The sequence below is a fragment of the Lycorma delicatula genome, chromosome 12 (genome assembly GCF_047948215.1).
Source record: "Lycorma delicatula isolate Av1 chromosome 12, ASM4794821v1, whole genome shotgun sequence".
Classification (NCBI taxonomy): domain Eukaryota; kingdom Metazoa; phylum Arthropoda; class Insecta; order Hemiptera; family Fulgoridae; genus Lycorma; species Lycorma delicatula.
The window spans coordinates 72272523-72289966 of record NC_134466.1 but is presented as its reverse complement, the minus strand read 5'-3'; the positions used below and the strand labels follow the sequence as shown (position 1 = coordinate 72289966).

The following is a 17444-nucleotide window of genomic DNA, read 5'->3' as shown; positions in this document are numbered from 1 at the left end:
TAATTGAAAACTGTCATATAGTAGTCCCTAAATCTAAGACATATTGATGTTTCAATGTTCGGACGTCCTCGCTTTTATCAACAAGGTTGATCGCAAAGTGTTTGACATGGTTTTCTTAACATCGGTATTTAACACTGTACTGATTCACAAACCAGCGGAAGTTCTGGATATTCATTATCTCATCGCTTTGCATGAACCGTGGTGTCCCTGTGATTATTATTGTTACCGTGTTTTGGAAGCGTAGTATTATATCTACGTTACTGTTACTTTCATTCCCGCACAACTACACACCGTAAGTCCAGATCGGTTGTCCAGTCCAGTTACTGCACACTCTGTGGGATCAAGACACCACGTGTAGACAGTCCAATGTCATTTGCAGCTCCAGTGAGACTACTATGCGGTCTTTGTTAACGGCAAGGATAGCAGTGTCATCGGCAAATGCAGTGACGATGAACCTTCGGGTTGAAAGATCCGCTGTGAATATTGAATATAGCACAGGACCTAGAACAGAGCCCTGAGGAACAGTCGAACTAATGTTGAAAAAAACCTTGATAGCTAACCATCTTACCCGAGAGAAACGTTCCTAATGATAATTCCGTAAGGCAAGGTAGTAGAGTCGAAGTTTTAATTTATAGAACAAGGCAAGCAATTGTACCTTGAGAAAGCGCTATTGTATAGCTAAGAATGCCGCCGAGCAGAATTGTCTTTTCTCCAGACATTCACCGATGACAATGATTCTGTGAGATTGTTCGACGGTGGAGCGGCTGTAGAAGCAAAATTGGTGTTACCTCCCCCACCCGCCAAATCTGGTTTAGGCTTAGGGTGAGAGGCCGATTTGACTGAAAGAAGAAACCTCTTGTTAAGGCTTCCCTGGTTTCCAGATCATTACCACCTGAAATACCTTACATTCCGCTGGGAAGTAAGACGGTATTCAAGAGATCCTTAATGTTCGTGATGTCATTAAGGGGTAGCATAACAAGCATTTTATACGTCGCTAAATGAAACCGAGACTTTCTTCAGTCGCTTTCAACCGAAGGTCTTAAGGATCTCGACAAGGATGTTACATCCTTGTCGAGATCAGCTTACTGACTGATTTTGGTCTCTCTAAGAAGTTTGTGTTATCCTCATCGCTATGAGCCTCTTCATCGTGTAGTCGAGAAGTTTCGCCTATATTTGAAGCAAACTGGTTTTCCCTTTGTCATTCCACATCCATTACGCCCCTGCAGTACAGGTAGCATCGTAGCCCCATCGTGACTTTCCATAAGATGCCACCACCCCTATTAAATTGTTAACGATTATTTTTTTTACGATCTCCGATCGTAAAAAAAATTATTATAAATAATAATTCAATAACAAAAAAATTATGAAAAAAAATCAGAAGTTAACTTTTCATTTTAAAAAATGTTTATATGTAATTTAATAGGCGTACAAGGAAGTCATGTGAACCCAGATCAGATTATTTTGCGAAATAGTAACAAACTCAGATTTTACATATATAATACATATTTTACATATATATACATATGAAGCTATCAGATGTTACAAATAATTATAAAAAATATTTTATATAAATACTAGCTGACTCGGCAATGCTTCGCCATTGCTAGATTTGAAAAAAAAAATATATATATATATATATTAAATGAACACAAATGAAAGTTGATAAAACATTACGGACTTCACAAAATGTAACCTTCCCCCTAATATACTCGTATATTCTGAATATAAGCCAAATCGGACCGTAAATACAATTTTCCAAAATATCTTGACCCCCAACGCCATTTAGCGGATTTTACTAAAATATTAAGTTTTTGTTTTGAACAAAATTACGTTTTATTTTTGAAATAAACAAATAGCCGAGTTTGGGAGAAAATTTATGTTGTAATTACAGTTAATATTTAATTCCATGAAATATTAACTGTATTTATTGTTAATTCTAGTATCAAATTAAGTACAGGGTCCGGCATATAAACCTGACGATTTTTGAGGGATAATAAGTAAACTGTATTTCGTAGTTAAAACATTTAATATATCAAATTAAAGATCAATTTATAGTGAATTACTTACATAGATTTTTTTATTTGAATATTATGTCGGCCAAATGTTTTCCATTATTCTAAAATTTGACATTGTTCGCTCAATCATCGCTTGTGGAACCGCTTTAATTTCTCGTCGAGTGGCCTCCTTGAGTTCTGCAATCGACTGTGGTCGACTGCTGAAGACTTTATGTAACAGCCAGATCAGGCGAACGCGCTGGCCAAGGAATGTCGCCAAATCGGGAAATCAAACGTCCAGGAAAGGTTTCTCGCAGAACATCCGTTGCGATTCTCGCCGTACGGGCGGTGGCACCGTCCTGTTGAAACCAAATTTCATGTCCTTGAAAATCATTCGGTTTCGGTCGCAGAAATTCATACTTTTTTGATTAAAATTCTCAATTTGATGTAATTCTTATTTTTTTACTTTTTAGAGGGTTTTTCTACTTTCTTTCCTTCTAACATTAATAAATGTTAATATTAATATTAGTTAAAAGCTTTTTTAAAAAATAATTTTTTCTACGTATCAAATATATTTTTTCTGTTTTTTTTTTGTTTTTGTTATTGAATTATTATTTATCGTAAAACTTTTTTTACAATCGGAGGTTAACAATTATAAATAAATCGATATATTTCATTTTAAAAAAATGTTAAAAAAGGAGATGAAGTCGGATTTGAAACGATGTGCCTTCCCCTTGTAAGATTCAAATATTTGAATAATTAAAATTTTATTTGGTCATAACTGGAATCGATGAAAATAAGTACCGCTTACGATATATTATTGAAAAGCTCTCGATGAGGGCTTATTATTATAGTTAAAAGTCCAAAATCCAATTTTTTGGATTTGGGCTTTTTTGAACATTTTTGGTCAAGTCGATTGCAATCGAAAGGGGAGATACACAACTAGATTTTACAACAGTCCTAAATCCAAAATTTCAACATCCTACTGCTAGTAGTTTTTGATTTACGCGAGATACATTCGTACGTACAGACCTCACGCCGAAACTAGTCAAAATGGATATTTCCGTTGAAATTTGAAAACCGAACTTTTTCGCGATCGCTTTATTTCCTTTACTTCGTACAAGGAAGTAAAAAACAATAATCGAATGAATTCCCCAAAGATAGAAATACGTTAGTCAAATTTGAAGAAAATCAGTTCGGTGTATACCGAAACATATACACTCGTTTTTGACATGATCACCGTGCTTCCTCTTTAATATATCTATACATTTATACACGTATATCTTTATTCGCCGAGAAAATAAAATTGTAACCGCTCGATGTATATACTAGATATTGTGACATTGAATTAATTAATCTGCTATGCGAGCGTAGCAGGTTAATTAAAAAAAATGCAACTGAAGTTACCAAGAAAACAGATTCTGCACATTAAATCAACTATGACGTCAAAACTTATGAAAAGTGCCGATTCATTACTACAGTTAGCTGTTTCTAGTAAAAATAAGCTTCCGATGCGTATATACTCCTTCTAAGAAATTGTGATTGCGGATTTTTGGAAAAAAATAATATTTTCTATTTAAGAAAATTTTCGCGTAATTATACCGTTAATTATTTTTCGATATTAAATATTATTTACGTAAACTCGTGAGGCAAGAAAAGAGATTATGTTAAAACTACAAATAATTATTATTGTCATTTTTGGTTTTACTTTTGTGAAAATAAATTCATTACATAATCTGTTAAATTGTGTAAGAGTAAAGAATGAAATAAGTTTAACGTTCAATATCAGTGGTTTTAACAACATTTACGGGGACTTTAAATACGGTGAAGGTCAAATTATCCCTGCTTATGCACCAGCAACACCCTTCACGTATATTGAATTCATAAGTCCCGATATAGACGCTGCTTATGAGGTAGATATATAATTATTTTTTCAGCAAAATTTATCGTAATTTTATTTTTATTAAATTTAAATATTAAAAAATAATTAATCTATTAATGCAATCAATTTTTTTTAAAATTGTTAAAGTTTTTAAAATTTGTTTTTCTAAAATTAAATTAGATAATGAAAAGAACAATCTATTAATATATTTCAGTTATAATATTTATTAAATAAAAAAAAATCAATTTCTGCGGAATAACTGGATGCCGTTATTAACATTTACGTTTTGGGGTCAAACTACGAGCGATATCTTTAAAGTAAAGACTGCTGGGAAATTTCTCTTCGTAAGGTTGGCGAACCTGCATCGTTCATAACTACGCTAGTAATGTACACACTGCATGATTGTCTGTAAGTTGTCGCGTTGTACTATCTTTGATTACGTGCGAGTTATTACGTTATAAATTGAATAGGAAAATCCATGTTGCAGTCGACTGTGAAATACGTGGAGTCATACGTTTTCTAAACCACCAAAACGTTAAAGCCGGCTGAGATTCATAGGCAGTTGGTAATGTAATAAATGAAAGAAACGTCCGAAAATGGAATGAAAGGTTTAGAAACAACAGAATTAATGTGCACGATAAAGAATGTTCGGGAAGGCCCTCGATATTCACCGAGGACTTTTTGAAACGCGTCGATAATGAAATCACAAAAGATCGTCGCTCAACGATTTCCGACCTGGCCCTTCTTTTTCGTGGCGTTTCAAGAGCTGTTATCGGTTCCGTTGTTCACAACTGTTTAGGCTTCAGAAAGGTTTGTGCACGTCGGGTGTCGCATGTCTTAACGGAACGTCACAAAAAATCCAAACGGGATCAACTTTGGTATTTTTGATGCGCTACACAGAAAAAGGTGATGAGTTCCTTAATTCGATCGGCGATAAAACGTGGATCGCATATTACACGCCAGAGAGAAAACGACAGTCAAGTGAATGACGTCATCCTCGATCACCAACCAGACCGACAAAGGTCAAGCCACAGCCATTTGGACTCTGATGGCCACAGTCTTTTGGGATCGGTTTGGCATACTGCTGGTCGATTTCACGCCACGTGGAACGACTATAAATGCAGAAGCCTGCGGCGAAACTCTACGTAAGTTACGGGACGCCATTCAAAATCGGCGACGTGGGCGGCTGACCGACAGCGTCGTCCTGCTGCACGATAATGCACGTCCACACGTTGCGTGTCCGACACGTGATTTACTGAGAACATTTTGATCACATCGTATTGTCCGGACTTGCTCCTTTTGATTACGTTTGGGAAATTGAAAGAACTTTTAGAGGTAAGCGATTCGCGGGTGACGATGAACTTAAAAATGCTGTTAATCAGTGGCTAAATGGACTGGCGACAGAAGAATACGACGTGGGTATATTGAAGCCGGTGTATCGCTACGATAAATGTCTTAATTAATGTGGAGATTATATAAAGAATTAGTATAATGTATGTAGTTTAAGATAAATAAAAAATATTTATAAAATTTTCAGAATTAATTTTTTTTACAATTAATCGATCTTTACTTTAGAGATAACCTGTCATAGTTTATCTATAACAAAGTATGTATGTACCTATGTGTGTCGCACTGCTTTTGACCTTGTATCTCAGCATTGATAAAACAGATTTTCTTCAAATTTGGCTCAAATATTTCTATGTATGGGTCATGCATCCTATAATTTTTTTTTCAAAATTTGGAAGCGGTTGGGGGATATTGCAAAAAACCAATTTCGATCATCTTTAGATGCATTTTAAAAAAACTTTATTAAAGCCAATTTCTTACATACAATATAATATATATAATCGTGACATATTGTCACGATTTTTACTTCGTACAAGGAAGTATTGAGATCGCGAAAAAGTTTGGTCTTCAGATTTCATCTCCTTTTTTCTTTTTTTTAACTTTCGTTTTACTTCCTTGTACGAAGTAAAGGAAGTATTGTAATGGCGAAAAATTTCGATTTTCAGATTTCAACGGAGATATCCATTTTGACTAATTTCAGCGTGACGTCTGTGCGTATATATATATATATATATATCGCATAACTCAAAAACGGTTACCCGTAGGATGTTAAAATTATGGATTTAGGATACTGTTGTAACATCTAGTTGTGCACCTCCCTTTTTGATTGCAATCAAAATTAAAATTAGATTTTAATTAATGAAATATTTGGATCTTAAAGTAAAGGCACATCGGTGCGCATTTAACCTTTTAATTTTTCTTTTTTTATTTAAAAATATTGATTTACTAACCTTTTTTAATATTAACCTGTGATTGTAAAAAAAATGATTAAAAAAATATTCAATAATAACAATAAAAAAAAAATATGAAAAAAATATTTAATAGGCATTACATACAGGGTAGGATCAAAAAGTAGTAGGACTGAATTAATTAAAATTTTTTTTTCCTGAACTAATCGGTACAAAGGGACTACACCTTAGTAGTCCTCGAAATAGCACCCTTGTGCTTCGACACAACGCGTATAACGCGATTCCCAGTGCGCTTACGCCTTATGGAACTCGCTTTCCGGGATCCCCTTCAGAGATGCTGTCACGGCCTCTCGGACGTCTTCTACGGAACTGTATCGGTTTCCCGTGAGGTCCCGTTTGAGCCGAGGAAAGAGGAACAAGTCCGGCAGTGCCAGATCTGGACTGTAGGAGAGGTGAGGCAACGCGGCAACTCTGTGCTTGGCCAGAAACTCCCTCAGTAGCAGCGCCGTGTGGCACGTCGCGTTGTCGTGGTGAAGCTTCCAAGAATCGGCGATGTCTGGCAGCACGCCGAGGACGCGTTTGCGCAACCTGTTAAGCACGTTCGTGTAAAACCGGCATTCACAGTCTGTCGAGGGGGTACGAACTTCGGACATATTTTTATCGATCCTTGAAGTTGACGGGCGACCGGCGCGCCGGTCGTCTTCGACGAGCTCCCGCCCCTCCCGGAACAGTTTATGTCACTCGAACGCTGTTGAGCGGCTCATGGCAGCATCCCTGAGGCGTCCTTAATCGTTCTGAAGGTCTCCGTCACGGTTTTTCCGAGTTTGACGCAGAATTTGATGGCGTAGCGCCGCTCGAGATTTTTATCCATCTCGGATCCCGACGAAACTTCTTAACAGAGGTTCACGGAAATGGACGTGCTTACTCTCCGCTAGCCCGCAGGCGACTGAAAAAAATATCGGTCTCTTCGGAAGGCTTCCCGCTAACACGCTCAGGCGGTCCGACTTCCTTCCACCGCTCCATTCGCGCTATATAAATTCAGTCCTACTACTTTTTGATCCTACGCTGTATGTGTATACGGAATAAATTTGGTGAAACATCTGATTATTTAATATTAATTGAAAATTATAATTTATAATCGTATCGATTTTGTATTTTTTTTTCTTAGCAAATTCTTATAAAAATTGTATATTGCTTTTAAAAAACCATTTTATTTAATTATTTGATAAAAAAATAAAATACATTTTTGAATTTTATTCAATTTAAAGCGGTCGTTGAACATTCTTTTAGCTTGTGCGTAATACGCACAAGATTTCCGTATAAATAAAAGTTAATAATAATTGAACTATTCTGTTTAGTGAACTCTTATACTCTATACGGTTAAAAATATTAATTTTGACCTTACGGTGTAGAATAACCGGTTTTTATTATCGGATTATTTGGTAAACGATTTATTTAAAGAGAAATCAATGGACTTTTACTCTAAACTAATATTTCATTTAAAATTGTTGAATTAATAATCGTATAAATATTTCAGCGATCGTGTAACCGTCCACTTTTATTTCAGAATTGAAGGATCGTATCTCGCTTTCAATTTAAATATGTTTAAATGAAGTTCAACAAAAAATGTGTATATGTCATTTAATAGGCGTACAAGGAAGTCATGTAGTGCCCGCATCAGATTTTTTATATTATCGTAATTGATTTAAGCGAGACGTTTTTAGTACTTACACTAAAAGAAGTAGTTTTGAGAATGGAGATACTCCGAATCGTATCGACTACCAACGTTAGAGTGACAATGCTAGGACGCGCGGAAGACAACGCTCAAATCTATTACAATATATACGTATAAATGATAGAAATTTTTTTTTTTAACTCCCTTCTGTTTAAATATTTTTGGATGTTTAAATTTCATATATACAGCTATAAAGAAATGTTTAAATCTTTTTAAAATTATGAACACCGGACCTAACATGCAGGACAATTTCTGAAGTTTTTTTTCTTATTTTGCCCTTTATTGAAGGGGGTGTTAGATATAGCAAAAAATTTACTTGAGCGAATTTGTTAAGCTTGAATAGTTTTATATATAGATTAATACATAATTTTTTTACTTTTATATTCAGATTATACGTAATAATATAATGTAATAAAAGCTGTGTACGTGGTTGTACGACTGACAGGCGTTGCCGAGAAAATGAGCAATCATTAGCATAATTTTTGAAGTGCGTTGCAGGAATTCATTTGAAATAAATATATAACTGGGCGGGCTATATTTTAGCGATAAAATTTCCCTTTTTTTTTCATAACAAATTTATTTTCCGACGTTTATTTTACATTTTTTACGACGTGAAGATTTTTTCTGTATTTTTTAAATATCTTGTCAAAAAATATATAAGCAAATTTTCCACTGATATTTGGCCTCAAGAATTTCCATTCTGATACTTTTTGACGTGACAACGTCTTATAAATCGATGGACGCCGGCAGCACGCACGAAAAAGCACGACTCATCGTCCCGTTCCGAGCGTGCAAGAGAGAGGCACGATCGGCCTAAGCGTTCGGTTTGTGCCGCATCTATCTCTCTTCCGCTCGATTGGCCCGTGCGTCCGAGTAGAAGATAGACAGCGGCAGCACACAACTTGCATCTACACGTGAACTGTTTTCGTCGACTGTTAATAAAGTAAAGTGAAAAGTTAATGTGGTTTTCATTATTTATTACACAACAATTGCGGCAATAAAGGAAAACAATTCTTACATTTTAAATATCTAATTAGCGATATAATGTCACGTATTTATTTTTATTATTAAAAAAAAGTAGCATCGGTCGGCGAGTGCAGTAATAATAGGTTATGTTACAATCGACTAAAAAATTAGGAATGATTCATATAAACAACGGTATGAAAAGTTAACTGCTTTTCTTTATTATTCGATGGAAAAAATGATTGTGCGTAAAGGATCGTTATCGATGTAAGATTAAAAATTAATTTTTAAACATGTGTTTACTTCATAAGAATAACAAGTTTTTTTTGCGACATTGCAATCAAATGTCTTTGAAAGACGTTGTCACGCTCAAATCTCGTGCGAAACGTAGTTCCACACAAACCAATTTTTTAAAGGATTTTTACTTCCTTGTACAAGGTAAAAGATATATTCTGATCGCGAAAAATTTAGGTTTTCAGATTTCAACGTAAATATCCATTTTGACGACCCTGAATCCATCTTGACTAGTTTTGGCGTGACGTCTCTACGTACGTACGTATGTATCTCGCATAGCTCAAAAACGATTAGCCGTAGGATGTTGAAATTTTGGATTTAGGACTGTTGTAACATCTAGTTGTTCACCTCCCCTTTTGATTGCAATCGACTGAATCAAACGTAACCAAAAATGCCGAAAATAAAAAAAAATATGTGGATTTTGAACTTTTTCTTAACTTCAGTAATAAACCCTCATCGGGAGCTTTTCAACGATATATCGTAAGTGGTACTTATTTTCATCGGTTCCAGAGTTATAACCGAATAAATGTTTTATTAATGAATAATTTGCTCTTACAAGGGGAAGGTACATCGGTTAGAATCCGACTTTTAGCATTTTTTTTTTTTTTTTTTAATTAAATATATTGATATATTAATAATTATTAACATGTGATTATAAAAAACCTGTACGATAAATAATAATAAAAAAAATATCAGAATTATTAATTAAATAAAATTTTATATACTTTTCACGTTAAAATATTATGTAATTGTAATTTAATATGCGTACAAGGAAGATGTGGTGCCTTCATCAGATTTTTTTTTGATTTTTTATTTATTTATTTTGTTATATTTCAAACAAGCCTCTGATGAAATGACATTCAATTTTGAATCTAAACTGTGTAATTTATGATATGAATTTTACTGAAATGGAATTGTTTCATAAAATCTTTTGTTTGCTTCCGCTTTCAGAAACGAAAAACTACTTTATTCATGTTAAATATATGGATAAAGACCAAAGGTGTAATATGTTATATAGTTTGTTCTTTAGTGAATTTAAACGTAAGTATGTAATGTCATTCTGTACTTTTATAAAATCTTTCTACAATCACAGCGTTAATTTATATTTTTATTCTAATTATTAAATTACTCGTAAAGCTAGATTAAATAAGTAAATATAGAATCCAGTACATTTCTATGAAATGTTGTTGAAAGTTTTATTGCTTTTATTATTAAAAAGCACGATTTATATTAGGTATTTTAGTCTATTGTTGTCACGCGAGAGGTTTCACAAACTTTTCGTGAAACGAGTTTTTGTTGTGCGTTACAAAAAACGAGTGATACTAATTATGTGCAACGTTGTGCAATCAAGTTTTGTGTTGCTACTGTAACGTTTTCAAAATTGAAAAGGGCGTATGGAGATGACTTTCTCTGTCAAAAACTGCAGCCGTCACTGATACCATCGAAAACGTTCACCAAATGGTACCGGACGACCGGGGTTAGAGAGGTAGCAAAGGGTATGGGCATATCTAAACGACGTATTTGTCATATATTAACTGAAAAATTGAATACGCGAAGCTATCTGCGCGTTGGGTGCCGCGTTTGCTCGCTTTGGGCCAAAAACGCAAACGAATGAACATTTCCAAGGCTCTGCCGGAACAGTTTCAGCAAAACGAGTCAGATTTTTTCCTTCGACTCAGAACTGTAGATGAAACGTGGATCCACCGCTACACTCCTGAGGCGAAACAACATTCAAAACAGTGGACTCCAAAGGGTGAACTTGCTCCGAAAAAAGCGAAGACGGTTCCATCGGCCGGGAAGGTGATGGCGACTGTTTTTGGGATGGGAGAGTAACGGAATTTTGTTTATCGATTATCTTCAGAAAGGTAAAACAATAACGGGGCAGTATTACGCATATTTAATTGACAAGCTGAAGGCAGATATTGAAGAAGAAAGTGCTTTGTCATCAGGACAATGGGCCTGCGCTCACACTTCGACATTCGCCATAGCTAAAATTCACAAATCGGATTTTGAATCGGTCGACTACTCCCCGTATTCACTAGATCTGGCCCCAAGTGACTTTTTCTTGTTTCGCTTGGAGGAAAGAGATTTTCATCGGACGAGAAGGTTATCGCATATGTAAACGCCTATTTTGTGGAGAAAGACGCTAGCTGTAAAACGGTGTAATAACCTACAGTCTTTGCGGTTCGCATTTTGTAATTTGATAATTTTTCAAGATATAGACACCGTTTTTTGTATTTTACTTCCTTGTAGTTTATCTAATCGAAAAATGATAGCTGTAAGAATTATTGTTACTGTAAACATTTTGTCGATTAAAATATATACATTTTTCATATTTCGTATTATTTTTACCGGTTATAAATTTTTTTTTCAGATTGATCAGCTGAAAGAAGGATTCTCCTATTACGACATACTCCAACAAAATAAACTTATACGTAAGTTTATTGAATATAGTTACGTCTTATTCAGTATTATATATTATTAAAATATCTAAATAATAAATTTAGTAATTATTGTATTTATTTAAATAATCAAAACATTACTGTTAATTAGTCGAGGTTAGCGATCGAAACGAGCGTAGGTTAAGTTTGGTCGATTCTATTTATAATGCTTATATTTTTAATATGCAAAATATGTTAATATTGAGAATGTTTAAAACACTATGTTAGTGTGTTATCGGGTTATTTCTCCAACCCGGTTATTGTTAATATCAATATTTCCTGCTATACTGAGTTAATTTCAGGTGAAAAAAAATTGCAAAAAAGGGGGGGTTCCCCCCCTTTTTTGCAATTTTTTTTCCCAGTTTACAATTACCCAGTTTTGGGTTAGCTATTTTTTTCTCTATAACAATTATAATTACAATCAACTCTCCTGCGGAGCCATAAGTAAGTTTCCTAACAAAAGCACGTGACGAGAAGGTCCTTAAGGAACCCCCAAAATAAATAAACAAAAAACAGAATTTTATTTATTTAATAAATAAATAAACAGTTGCAAGCAAACTTAAAAATATGAAATTTCAAGCTCGATCGTAAGTCACAAACCGTTAATTTCAGCGCCGTATAGTCCACAAAACAAACATTAATAACAAATAAAAAAAGAAAAGGAAGAAGTAACAAGAAATTGTATACGGCATCACTAAACCGGACGGCGTTAGATTCCAAACTGTTACGCAGACCCTAAGTCGGGTACTTGGGTTCGTTTCAACCGTCGGACGTCACTGCTGTTATCGAGCAGATTAATTGCAAAGCAGTTTACATGATTCTGAAGCCTCTGCAAGTATTTGACATTGCGCTGTTGTGCGATCTCACGAACCGATGGGAGCTCCAGATAATCCTGAATCTCATCGTTCCGCGTGAACCACGGAGCTTCGGCAATTACCCTCGCTACTTTGTTCTGACATCGTCGTGTAATTTCCACATTACTAGTACTAGCCTTTCCCCGCAATTCCACACCGTACGTCCAGATCGGCCTTGTAAATTAAGATCTTGTTGGATAGCGTGAGGCCTGCGTTCCTCCGTACCAGCCGATGAAGTTCCCTGTACGTTGCGTTTAGCTGTTTGCTCAGCGTAAACACGTGTCATGTGAGGATCGGGTTAGCTTGAGAAAAAATTTCGTAATAATTTCTGATGAAAAAATAAAACTACAATGTAAATAAAGAGTGAATGGAATAATTTTATATGTTTTAGATGTAAATTATAAGAGATAAATATGAAAAATTAAAAAACACGACTGCCAAAAACAACATTGCTCCTTAATATAGTATAATTAAAGAGCGACCGGGATCAAAATTTTGTTATAGGATCATTTTTAAAAATTTTTTAAATCTTTATATATAGTCGAAGAGACCACCGGCGGCATCACGCATTTAAATTTGTTCAGCGACTGAGCTGGTTCGGTGGTCAAACACAGATACATATACCCTAAATACATTACAATCCTTTATGGGCAGTCGTGTAAAAACTGAATAAAAACGTTCAACCTGTATATCTATAGCAAATTATAGAGATAACAGTACGTATAATAATTTTCAAAAAAACGTTTTAACAGAAAAAAAAATCCTTCGCAAAATACAATTTTTTAGATTTGTGTTGTAAAAGCTTCGATAAATTTTGTAAACAACGAATGATTTTAAAAAAAACATTTTAAATAATTTAAAACTGGGAAAATCTATGTTTTGCGTTATAAACTAATTCCCGCGTTATATATTTAAATCAACAACAGTATCGATTATTGGAAAATATTTTAAAATAAAAATCAGTTTTATTGCGTATAAGAAGAAAGGAAAGCTAAATCAAATTATTTAAATATACTTTGCGCTATGTTAAAAAAAATATTAAGAAACGAAATTTTAATGTTTTTGAAATAATTTTAAAAAAATTAATTGCTATTTGATGAAATTAAAATACCTCTGTTTCTTCGTGCAGTACAGTATTTCGTGTCAAAATTAGTCGAATTGATTTTTGAATAAATTTAAGATTTTATCGTTCAGCGATCGAAAATTAAATAGATTATATTAGAAATGAATTCACACAACTATTACAGTCAATTTAACGATGTCGATTTACTCGGATTTTCTGTCAAAAATATTTTATATCGGAACAACCATTTTTTATATTTTATAATAGATTTGTGAAAAATTACTAAACATTCAGTTGTAAGACCTCTATTTTCATCGACATTTTAGGCAAAACACATATGAAACAATCATATTCATCTTAATTTAAGTTCCTACTATTTCAGTATAGATTATTTTTAGATGCACATCCTGATCCCGTAGCAGAATGACAGTTGCGGTCGCCCCCCCCCCCCCACCGTAACAAGCCATTATGTGTTTTACCGGAGGTCATCTTCAAAACCTCGGCAAAAGGTACCTCTTAGCCACGTTCTTGCCTCAGTCAGGATTTCACCGATGCGAATACATGTTACATTCCCATCGATGTACTAATATCTCTAAAAAACAAAAAAACTAAAAAAACACATCTTACGTTAGTCTTGAACAAGACTGAGAAAACAAAGTAAGGAACAAAATAGGAAATGGACTGAAATGCACTATCTACCCGAAGGTAAAAGAAGTAGGTTCAACGCGCAGTTACAGTAAAACAAACCGACAACAAAAAATTTGCATATACAAAACAAGAACGCGAGAAAGCCCAGGCGGCCTAAATCCCCTTTATATCCCTTTCTTTTGCCAAATAGTGCGGGAAATTCTCAACTATTATCCATTCGGTCTGGTTTCGCCAATCGACGTGGAGATCCAACGCCGACTCGATAGTATCGAGCCGACAGATAGTCTCCGTGCGTATCGATTCGTATTTTGATCAAACGTACAGAACATGATGGACATCATCTAATTGTCCGCATTGCGGACACGCATCAGGCCGAAAACCAGGAGGAGCTGACCGTGAGACTTCGTTTCTCGTTTTTTATTTCGCCGCGTCGCACACGCATTAGCAGTGTTGGTTGAGCCGTTACGCCGTACGCAGTCGCAATTTTAAAGCTACGTATATTGATGATCGAAAAATATATCAAAAAAGAAAAATAGATCTTTTTTTGGTAGAAAGTTTAATTTGAAAAGATGCAAGCGGTCTCCGAATTCGTTTACACCAACGGTTTATCCGCAATGGAATATCATTAAGTAACATAATCTGGTTGTTAGCAAATTAAAATTTACAAAACGCAACCTCTTAAAACGGCCAGTTTGTTGTAACGGTGAAACATTCTAGTCCTATGTTATTTCCAGGTAATAAAGATATTCATGCAAAATTTCAGCTCAATCAGTTGAATAGTTTTTTGTGTGAGAGTAACTAACTCGCAGAAACCACAAGATTATATATATATATATATACACAAGGGTTATTTTTTTTCAAGGTCCGATCGGTCACGAAATTAAAACCGCAGTGAAAATAAAAAAGTTTTTATTTGTAACAAGTATTTATATAGTTATGCTATATCTCTACATAGCCGCCACTCCGATTTAGACATCTGTCGTAGTGCGGTACCAACTTTCCAATACCTTCATCGTAGAACGGAGCCGCCTGTGTTTTCAGCCGTGTTTCTACGCCGGTCTGCAGCTCGATGTCTGTCAAAATGTTGTCCTCCTAGCCGGCGTTTCATGTGAGCAAAGAGGTGAAAATCGGATGGAGCCAAGTCCGGGCGTATGGTGGCTGATCAAACGCTTCCCGACGAAAACGCTGCAGTAGCTTCTTTGTTACAGCTGCAGTGTGCGGCCGAGCATTGTCATGGAGAAAGATAATGGCTGATGACAACATTCCTCTCGGCTTATTCTGATCGCCCTTCGTAGACGTTGAAGAGTCACGCAGTATGAGGCTGCAGTGATGGTCGTGCCGCGTTCCATGAATTCCACCAAGACAACTCCATTCCGGTCCCAGAACACAGTAGCCATATACGCTTTCTGTTGGGGAAGGTTCGCTTGAACTTCTTCGGTTAACTGGGAGAATGAGAATGCATCCGCTGTTTGGATTTTTCTTTTGTTTCTTCAGTTTCGAAATGGACCCGTGTCTCGTCCCCTGTGACAATTTTGTTCAAAAACTCTTTTCCTTCATTGCGATAGCGCTGGAGAAACGTTAGGGAGGCGTCCATTCTCAGTTTTGTAATGGTCGGACGGCATCTTGGGAACCCATCTCGCACACAGTTTGCGGTCCTGAAGTCTCTCACTCGCAACGGTGTAGAGAGCCGACCTTGAAATTTCAGGAAACGAATCGCTCGATACAGAAATTGTGAACCGACGATTTTCTCGAATCGCCTCATCCACTCGCTCAACGAGATCATCGGTTAACACTCGCTTCCTTCCCTGACCGCCTGCATCATGAACATCTGTACGCCCTACTTTAAAGTTCCTGCACCATTGCCGCACTTTGCTGTCACTCGTTGAAGTTTCACCGTACATATTACTTATTCGTCGATGAATTTCAGCCGCTTTACACCCCTCAGCCTGAAGAAATCGAATTATCGCACGCACTTCACACTTGGCGGGAGATGCTGTTGTTATAGACATGTTTACGTGCTAGCTGCGTGTTCAGAACTAAACGAAGTGACGCGGCGTGATTTAAGGCCATACTAGAGACGCTGCGCAACACCTATGCGCAAAGGTTCATCCGATTTTTGCACGGGTTTTTATTTCGCGACCGATCGGACCTTGAAAAAAAATAACCCTCGTGTGTATATATATATATATATATATATATATATATATATATATATATATAATTTATATGAAGATATCAATTTTTAAAAAATCATTATGCTTATGTATTTATATTTTACATTAAAATTTAATTATCAACTTTTGCTATAATTTACAGCATATTATGTTGGTTTTCTATCGACAAGTATGACTGGCAAAATGTATATTTATGCCACAATATATCGTCAAAAAAGAGAAATTTTTAGATCAACCGATTTTGATAGTAGTAATTACAGAATACTGAACAGCGTAAGACATGTAAAAAAGATTTTGGACGTTAAGGGAAATGTTGGTGTTTTTAAATTTTTTGAAGCATATCTTGAAATGAAGAATTAAAAAAATGTCATAGTATCACAAAAAATAACTATTTATTTTATTGTTAATTTAATCAAAATTGTTATGAAGGGAAATTAATAAAATGACACTAATTATTATTATCTTTTTTTTTTAAACACTCCGCATCTTTTCCTATCCGTTTTCTAAAAATAATTTCTGAAAAGCCAGAATGAAATGAAAAGAAAAATATTAAATGAAATTATAAAGAATCATCATCAAATATTTATATCGATCCTAATAAAAATTTAGAAAAAACTATATTCATTCACTTAAAGGTACGATAGAAAATCTAATTTAATTATAAAATACTAAATAAAAGATTACAATTAAAATCCTGTCCGAAAAATTATGTATCTATATATCTTTCAAAATGCTGCTTAACGTGAAATAACAGTTTTTACATATTACACAACGGCACCCGCTGCTGTTACACTCTCAAAATTACGAGGATTAGATAAAAAAAGTTCACTTTCGGTACGCCGGAGGCGGAAGTAGATTTTACCGGTGCTAAGTAGGGGATGCTGGCTTCTCTTTAGCGAAGGGCAGCCATCAGGATCATCTCGGTTTACCGCATAATACCTGGAAAAGCGGTGGAAGTGATATCTGTATCTGGATAGCGTCGGGGTGCCCCGGCTTGATCGAATTAAGGGCCCGACAATTAACTAGAGTATACGAGGGTATGCCTAAAGAAGAATCAAAACGTCAATTGTTGGATCGACGGCAGGTATCGTGGGACGAAGCGACCGCAGAAGCGTGGACTAAGAGGCTTATTCCACGAATA

The 17444-nt window shown here is 35.3% G+C and overlaps 1 protein-coding gene across 2 annotated transcripts; it reads left to right on the top strand.

Moving 5' to 3' along the window:
* Positions 1 to 3393: 3393 nt before the first annotated feature.
* LOC142332973 (uncharacterized) lies at positions 3394 to 16762 on the top strand. Of its 2 annotated transcripts, XM_075379722.1 has the most exons (4): positions 3395 to 3907; positions 10075 to 10164; positions 11498 to 11558; positions 16446 to 16762. In XM_075379722.1, exons 1-4 carry the CDS (start codon positions 3659 to 3661, stop codon positions 16661 to 16663), a joined length of 618 nt encoding a protein of 205 aa, XP_075235837.1. In that variant the 5' UTR covers positions 3395 to 3658; the 3' UTR covers positions 16664 to 16762. The 2 variants fall into 2 exon arrangements, with proteins under 2 accessions (XP_075235838.1, XP_075235837.1); XM_075379723.1 differs by lacking the exon at positions 10075 to 10164 and having other exon boundaries at positions 3394 to 3907.
* The last annotated feature ends 682 nt before the right edge of the window (positions 16763 to 17444 follow it).

What these genes read in the sequence shown, in the direction of transcription:
- LOC142332973 (XM_075379722.1), top strand. Translation starts at nt 3,659, where the DNA reads ATGTTAAAACTACAAATAATTATTATTGTCATTTTTGGTTTTACTTTT. An exon ending in GTTCTTTAGTGAATTTAAAC is followed by an intron (nt 10,165 to 11,497) that starts GTAAGTATGTAA and finishes TTTTTTTTTCAG; the next exon opens with ATTGATCAGCTGAAAGAAGG. An exon ending in CCAACAAAATAAACTTATAC is followed by an intron (nt 11,559 to 16,445) that starts GTAAGTTTATTG and finishes TATAATTTACAG; the next exon opens with CATATTATGTTGGTTTTCTA.